Raw genomic sequence first — 7,783 nt, 5'->3', positions numbered from 1 at the left:
TTTGGGGGCCTGCCGTTCCTAAACTGTAGTCCTGGGATTGTTGGTGTTCATCACTATGCTGGATTTGATCCTTGTTTTTTAACCAGAAATTTTCTAGGCATAGAAACTGCAGCTCAGAGAATCTAGAGTGCTTGCCCTAATCACACAGATAATGTAAGCCCGGTCTATCTCACCTGAGGAACTGACTTCTGCACTGCCCCATTGTCTTAGAGTGAAGGGTGACTAGCAATGAAGTAATTCTCCAGGGAAGCATGACAAATTCCCCTTCTTTCACCTCCCTCTCCTTCCTCTGCCCCTCCCCGCAGACCCGTTATATACAAATCCCCATGAAGCCTTGCTTACCTGCATACATTTAACTTTCGAAATCACTTCCAGTGCTGAGGAAGGAACCTTCTACCCATAGGTATACCCTCTACTAGTGAATGGTGAGAGAGTTTGAGAGTTTTCCCCAAGTAGCAGCCCTCCAACATCACTTAACAGGACCTGAGGTGAGTGTTGGGGTTCCTGTGTCTTTTGCTCTGCCTTGTCTGGGAATGAAGGTTGAGGGCAGAATGGAAGGCTTCAACCTTTTGAATATTTATGTAAGGACAAGACTGGATGCAGAGCTGCTTTCTCCAACTTAACATCAAGAATTTAGGTTGGGGGCTGGGGAAATGGCTTAGTGGTTACGGTGTTTGCCTGAGGAGCCTAAAGATCGGGGTTTGATTCCCCAGGACCCACGTAAGCCGGATGCACAAGGTGGCACATGTGTCTGGAGTTTGTTTGCAGTGGCTGGAGGCCCTGGCATGCTTGTTCTCTCTTTCTCTCTATCTGCCTCTCTCTCTCTCAAATAAATACATAAAATATTTAAGGGGAAAAAAAACACAGAACTTAGGTTGGATGAGAGAAAAGACCAGGGGGAGGACTGTGAGACCCAGAGACAGATTTTTACGTAAGGTTGCAAAGCCTGCAGCATTTGGAAGCAGAGAATGGGCAGGATTTGGGGGAGATGCTGAGCACAGGCCCATGTGACGGGGTAGTGGGCTCCAGCCTTGGGCACCTCGTCTTTGTCCAGGTCTTGGCAGTCATTCCAAAGTCAGAGCGTCTCTGGGTCTGTCTGTCATTCTGGAGGTGGGAAACTGTTTCTAGAGGACAGTTTGTGGAATAGGAAAGACTCTTACATGGTTGTTGAGAAAGTAAGGAAAAAGGAGGAATGGGAGAGAAATGAGAAGCAAAGGGCAAAGGGGCCAGAGAGCGATCCTTTCTGTTGCAGTCAGAGTCGCCGCGCTTACGAAGATTGCGGTCCTGCTCCAGGCACTCACTTCCTGTGCTTGAAGACCCGCCACACGCACATTCCCACTGACACCTGAAAGGAAGGTTTGGAAAATGATTCACTTGGCACTAGATTCCTCCCTCTGATTCAGATACTTGACAGATCATTCTTAGAGTTAAGAGTGAGTGCCTCAGCTGAGGTGCATGATCCAGCTCTGCCTTCTGCCGCAGCCCCATGGGCTCTGGTTAGCCTTTCTGCCTGGTAATTCAGAGGCAGGTCGCAGATGAGTAAATGTCTAGGTGAGCTCATTTTCTTTTTAAGGCAAGGTCTCACTTTAGCCCAGGATGACCTAGAACTACTGTGTAGCCCTAGGCTGATGTGAAACTCCTTACTGGGCCTTCTCAGTGCTGAGATTATAGGCGTGGACCACCACACCCAGCTTTATTCTTTGCTTGCTTGTTTTCTTTCTTTCTTTCTTTCTTTCTTTCTTTCTTTCTTTCTTTCTTTCTTTCCTTTTCTTTTTGTTTTTGGTCAAATTCTGGTTGGTGGCTAGGGGAACTGAAATAGAGAAGGAAAGGTGTGTAGGTATGGTGGGGAAGGGCAGACAAAGAGTTAGCCACACCAGCAGGGGTGAGGTGCATATGGCAGAGCCATAGGTTTGCAAGATTGTCACCTGAACTGACTTAGTCCATTTTCTGTTGTTCTTGTAGAATACTGAGTACTGGGTAGCGTGTAAAAAAAAGAGAGTTAAGAGAGTAATTTGGCTTACAGTTTTGAAGGCCAAGGATCTGAAGATCAGGTGTGTGTGGGGGACCTTTGTTAAATTCTTGTTGGTAAGTCTGTATAGTCCCAAAGCAGTGCATGGGGTCATGTGGCAAGCAGACACTTACAGGACAGCATCACCCTTGCCTTTATGACACATCTGCTCTCAAGATCACCCACCAGTTCATAATGCATCAATCCATTCAACGAGACAAAGCCTCGCTGACCTAGTCACTCCTTCAAGGTCCTACCTGGTCCCGCTTGCTTTTAAAAGTATTTTATTGGGCTGGAGAGATGGCTTAGCAGTTAAGCACTTGCCTGTGAAGCCTAAGGACCCCGGTTCGAGGCTCGGTTCCCCAGGTCCCACGTTAGCCAGATGCACAAGGGGGTGCACGCGTCTGGAGTTCGTTTGCAGAGGCTGGAAGCCCTGGCGCGCCCATTCTCTCTCTCTCCCTCTATCTGTCTTTCTCTCTGTGTCTGTCGCTCTCAAATAAATATAAATAAATAAATAATTTTTTAAAAGTATTTTATTTATGAGAGAGAGAGAAAAAATGAATGAATGAATGAGTATGGGCATGCCAGGGCCTTCTACTACTTTCAATGAACTCCAGACACATAAGCCACTTTGTACATCTGGCTTTACATGGGAATTAGGGCATCAAACCCCAGCTATCAGGCTTTGCACTTTAGCACCTTTAACTGCTGAGCCATCTCTCCAGCCCTGGTCCAACCTCGTAATAACTCATGGTAAGGAACAGATTTCCATGTTGAGTTTAGTGGGGACATTCCAACACAGCACTGTCTTATCCTTAGGTTCCTTGCATGTGTGCTCCCGAGGTTGGCTTAGGCCTGCTTCTGGAGAGTTCTTCTGGTCTGAGGCATGTCTCAGGAAACCCTTCTCTCTCTTCAGCAGATCCTCCTTGACTGCAGATGGGCTTTGGACCACAGACTCTCCCTTGTCTGGTCTTCCTCCTATGTGTTTGGAGTCAAGTGACAGGGCTCCAGGGCCATGAGCTCCGATTTGGACCCTGCCAAGTGAAGGGGGTGGTTCTCTCAGAACTGTGGAAGGCCTTCTGGGCTGTGAAGAACACTGTGGTGAGTGGATGATTGCTTTGAACCCCTCTCCAGGCTTCCCCTTGCAGGGGGACGGTAGTGATTTTTGATTATAGAGAAATCAGTTTCCCACAGAAGAACTCTGTGAGGTCAGGAGGCACCATACATCCCGTACACTCAGGAAGATATGGTCAGCTTATAGTGAAGAAGTATAGCCTAAGGGGAATGTTTTTTTTTTTTTTTAAAGAGCTTGATTGTGTCAGTTCGTCTTGGATAGGTTCTGGCACTAAATTCAAGAACTAGAGCGAGAGGCAAGGCTGGCTGCAGAAACACGTACAAGCTTGATGGGCAACTCCAAGTGTCACTATGCTGTCCCTAGCCATCTTTCCCCTGGGTGGACAATGGTTGCAAATTCTGCCCCTAATAGTTCTGGGTCCAAACAGACTTATTTCCTCCTGTCTCAACTAGCCAAAGAAACCAAAAATCCCTCATTAGCTCTGTGTTCGGGCTCTAAGAACCTGTAATACATTTGCCCCTTTGGGGTTAGTTAGCTTAATGATTCTATAACCAAATCTGTACCTGCCTGCCCAGGGGCCGACTCAGTTTCTTCTTTTGGTCCCTGTGGCTTCTGAAGTCTCACAGAGAGGACACATTTTAATGTCTAGGGAAGCAGCTTATATTGGCAGAGCTGGCATCTATGCAGGTTCCCTAACCTTGAGACATCTTTTCTTTCTGTTCTTAAAGCAAGCTCAGGATAACATCACAAGTATCCGGCTGTTGAAGCCAGAAGTTCTGCCGAACATCTCGGTAATTAGATCACGGGGGAGGATGAGAGCTCTCTCTTCTGCCCTGGGCTGACCCTAAATCGGACAGGGCTGGACATGTGGCAGGGTAGTCTGTGCCTGGGGTTACTCCCTTGTGGGTATGAGGTGGGGATTTAGGCTTGAAAACACTCTTTTTCACTAGGCCAGAGAGTTGCTAGACATCTTTTTTTCCCTTTTGCTTATAGAAACACAGTAGTCACCCCATGAACCCATCTAATACTTCCATCCTGTTCTCTCACTTGTTACTGTCTTCTTTAAAAAATAAATTATTTATTTGTTTGTTTAAGAGCGAGTGAGGAGAGAGAAACTACAGGGAGGCAGACAATGTATACGCCAGGGCCTCTGGCCACTGCAAACAAATTCCAGAAACATGCACCACCTGGTGCATCTGGTTTTGCCCTTGAATTGAATTGAACCCTGTCCTTAGTCCTTGTAGCTAAGTGCCGTAACCATCTCTGAGCCGTCTCTCCAGCTCTGTTACTATCTTCCTATCGCCTGCCAGACCGTGCATGAGCATGCCAGTCCCTGAGAGACCCCCAGCTTCAAGAGCAGAGAGGGTTAGACAGCACTTGCTGGGTTCCAAGGCAGTATTAGGTTTCTTATTTCTTTTCCTCCCATTTTCTCTGTAACTCTCAACTACGAAGTCCAAGTTCAAGGACTTCTGAGATCCCAGCATATTAGTGAGGCCATGTGATTTAGAAAAAAAGAGAGTATTAGCTGGATAGTAAGCCAGGAGTCCTGGGAGCCAGGCCAGCATGTGGGACAAGCTGAGTGACCTTGAGCAGGTCACTCCTGAGGTCTGGTCACTTCCTATAGAACAGGAGCCACTTTGTGAGACCCCCCTGACACTTTTTTAAGTCTCATGTTAACATTAACTCTGAGGGGAGCCTACCGCGCACATCTTGCCTTGGGTGGCTTGTGGGTTGTTCATCCAGAAGCCTTGGCTCTTTGGTGACCCCATCCCTCCCCAGGATGCTGAGAGCTGTTTTGTGGCCCATGCCCTGCTCAAGTTCTACTTAAACGTGGTTTTCAAAAACTACTACAACAAAAGAGTTGAATTCAAGATCTTGAAGTCACTCTCCACTCTGGCCAACAACTTCATTCTCATCATATCAAAACTGCAACCTAGTGTGAGTAGAACAAAGCTCGGGTGAAGAGCTTGGGAAACGGGGCCCGTTAGAGAACCCTTTCCTCCCTTTATCCAATCCGTGCTTTTATTACACAATGCAGAGCCATGGGTATCCTGGAGAAGGGTTTGGGGTTCAGGCGTGGGTCTGCTTTGGGTCAGCTAGCGACACTTTGCAAGGTGGCCAAACTTCTCTGGGCTTTAGTTTTGTCATCTGTAAAATGGAGGTGCCACTCCTACCCTATAGAGGTTGCTGTGAGAAAGAAAACAGGGCTGAGAGGAAGCACTGGCTTTTTCGAGGACGCATCCTCTTCGGCCTTGCCCCTCCCACCTCTTCTGTCGCCAGGAAGCTTAGGTGGAGCTTGCCTCCACTCCTCTCTAGCTCTTGACACATTTGTTTTCTCGTTATCCAGCAGGAAAATGAGATGTTTTCCATTAAAGAGAGTGCGCATAGGCGGTTTCTGCTATTCCAGAGAGCATTCAAACAGGTAAGGCCAGGAGCTGGGGGCATGCTTGCCTGGAAGAAGTGCAGATGGACTCAGAGGTCTACTGCAGAAGTTAATGGAGGTGACCCCATCAGGCTTGTCAAAGAAAAAAAAAATCCCCACCTCACTTACCAGACTACAAGTATATTTGCAAAAATCAGCATATGGGGCTGGAGAGATGGCTTAGTGGTTAAGCGCTTGCCTGTGAAGCCTAAGGACCCTGGTTCGAGGCTCGGTTCCCCAGGTCCCACGTTAGCCAGATGCACAAGGGGGCGCACGCGTCTGGAGTTCATTTGCAGAGGCTGGAAGCCCTGGCGCGCCCATTCTCTCTCTCTCCCTCTATCTGTCTTTCTCTCTGTGTCTGTCGCTCTCAAATAAATAAATAAATAAATAAAATAAAAAAATTTTTTTTTTTAAAAAATCAGCGTATGTTTTGCATAAGGGAATCACAAATGAAGTAGCCTTCTTGTCTACTAGTTTTCAGATGGAAATGCTACTTAATTTCCCTGCCAGATAAGTTCACAGGGACTTTCCTTGTGAAGAAGTTTTGTTAAGTATCCGTAGTCAGAATTGAGAAAGAAGGTAGACCTCACAATCCTACTCCCAAACATAGTTGCAACATTTTCTATAATGCTCAAGTGATCTCATTTGTGAATAAAATTTATGGGAAGTTATATTGCATCTTCCTAAATTAAGATTCCAGAGCAAGTGAAAATTTCAAGCCCTCGCACCTCTATGTGCAGATCCTTCCTCCAAAAGAAAACATACCTGATTTTGATCATTTTGCATAGAATAGATACATCAGTCTATAAATCAATGGGTGAATGCAAGTCAGTGGATTCAGATGGTAAGCCACAACTGCCCTAGGCTACATGCCATGGTTCTTGGCTCAGGGGTCATGTGCTTTTCCCTTTCCCTGTTATTTGGTGGCCTCTTTGTTGTTGTTTTGGTTTTTGAGGTAGGGTCTCACTCTGGCCCAAGCTGACTTGGAACTCACTATGTAGTCTCAGGGTGGCCTCGAACTTATGGCAATCTTCCTACCACTGCCTCCCAAATGCTGGGATTAAAGGCATGTGCTACCACACCAGGCTGGTGGCCTCTTTTTAAATATTTATTTATTTGCAAGCAGAGAGAGATGGAGAGGTAGACAGAAAGAGAGAGGGAGAGAAAGAAAGAATGAATAATGGGCATGCCGGGGCATCTAGCCATTGCAAATGAACTCCAGTGTATGTGCCACTTTGTGTATCTGGCTCTGTGTGTGTACTAGGAATCAAATCTGGGTTGTTAAGCTTTGCAAGCAAGTGCCTTAACTGCTGAGCCATCTCTTCAGCCCTCAGTGGCCTCTTTTGTCCTTACCCTTGAAGCAAGGACACGTGGGTGGAGAAGTGATGGGCAGCTGAGTTGATGAGGGCATTTCACTCTATTCTCATAACTAACTTGTCTGACGTCCAACTTTTTTTCACTGTAGCTGGACATAGAAGCAGCTCTGGCCAAAGCCTTTGGGGAAGTGGACATTCTCTTGACCTGGATGGAGAAATTCTACCACCAGCTCTGAATTCTTAGACCCAGGATACCTTCCTCATTTCTCCTCCCCATCATTCCAAGCCACTGTTACTTCTTGTGCTGTTCTCCGGGGCGCTTTACACCCTGGCCATGGGTACCATTGTTGGCCCAGGCTTGTCTTCAAGCTTCATTCTTCGGCACCTCAAGCAACAGCCATGGAGGGCACCTTTGGATGATGTGAACAACCCACAAAGTGTATTCATGTATTTATTATGTTTCTATTTAATGGCTGTCCATGTTTCAGTGGACATTCTATTTATTTATAAAACTTTAGTTTAACGAAGACCACAGAATGCAGTGCCCCATGTTCTCACCTTACCTCCTGTGATGCTGGCTACAGTGTGGGGCAGCAGATGGGTGCTCAGTAAATATTGGAGCTGGAGCTGACCTTTTTTTTTTTTTTTTTTGTATTGTTGAGGAACAATCATTGATGGAGGGATATGCAACTAAACTTTAGTGCATGGAAATCATGTATGTTCAAAGGCAGAGTACTGGGGTTGGGGTGGGGAGCAAAGATTTGACAAGTGATGCAGGGTAATGTGGGCTAAGACAAAGCATATTAATCATTTTGTTTCTTGCCTGCACTTCCACCTCCACCCACTACCCCTTCCGTGAGTGCTTATTACAGCAGCTCCACATTGCTGGGATGAACCTCCAAACAGACACAGTTTATGGGAGGAATGGGATTTATTTCAGATCCCAGAGGAAGTTCCATCAA

General features: G+C 46.6%; 1 protein-coding gene across 1 annotated transcript; it reads left to right on the top strand.

Moving 5' to 3' along the window:
• The first annotated feature begins 2,944 nt into the window (after nt 1–2,944).
• On the top strand, nt 2,945–7,057 carry Il24 (interleukin 24). Its single transcript, XM_004663456.2, has 5 exons — nt 2,945–3,109; nt 3,812–3,874; nt 4,863–5,021; nt 5,431–5,505; nt 6,971–7,057. The coding sequence occupies exons 1-5, from the start codon at nt 2,945–2,947 to the stop codon at nt 7,055–7,057; spliced, it is 549 nt and encodes a 182-aa protein (XP_004663513.2).
• The last annotated feature ends 726 nt before the right edge of the window (nt 7,058–7,783 follow it).

Source organism: Jaculus jaculus, chromosome 1 (genome assembly GCF_020740685.1).
Source record: "Jaculus jaculus isolate mJacJac1 chromosome 1, mJacJac1.mat.Y.cur, whole genome shotgun sequence".
Classification (NCBI taxonomy): domain Eukaryota; kingdom Metazoa; phylum Chordata; class Mammalia; order Rodentia; family Dipodidae; genus Jaculus; species Jaculus jaculus.
This window is presented reverse-complemented; position numbering and strand designations above follow the sequence as displayed.

Coding starts and splice junctions, on each gene's coding strand:
- Il24 (XM_004663456.2), top strand. CDS start 2,945: ATGGGCTTTGGACCACAGACTCTCCCTTGTCTGGTCTTCCTCCTATGT. Junction 5,022..5,430: donor TATCAAAACTGCAACCTAGT/GTGAGTAGAACA, acceptor CTCGTTATCCAG/CAGGAAAATGAGATGTTTTC. Junction 5,506..6,970: donor TCCAGAGAGCATTCAAACAG/GTAAGGCCAGGA, acceptor TTTTCACTGTAG/CTGGACATAGAAGCAGCTCT.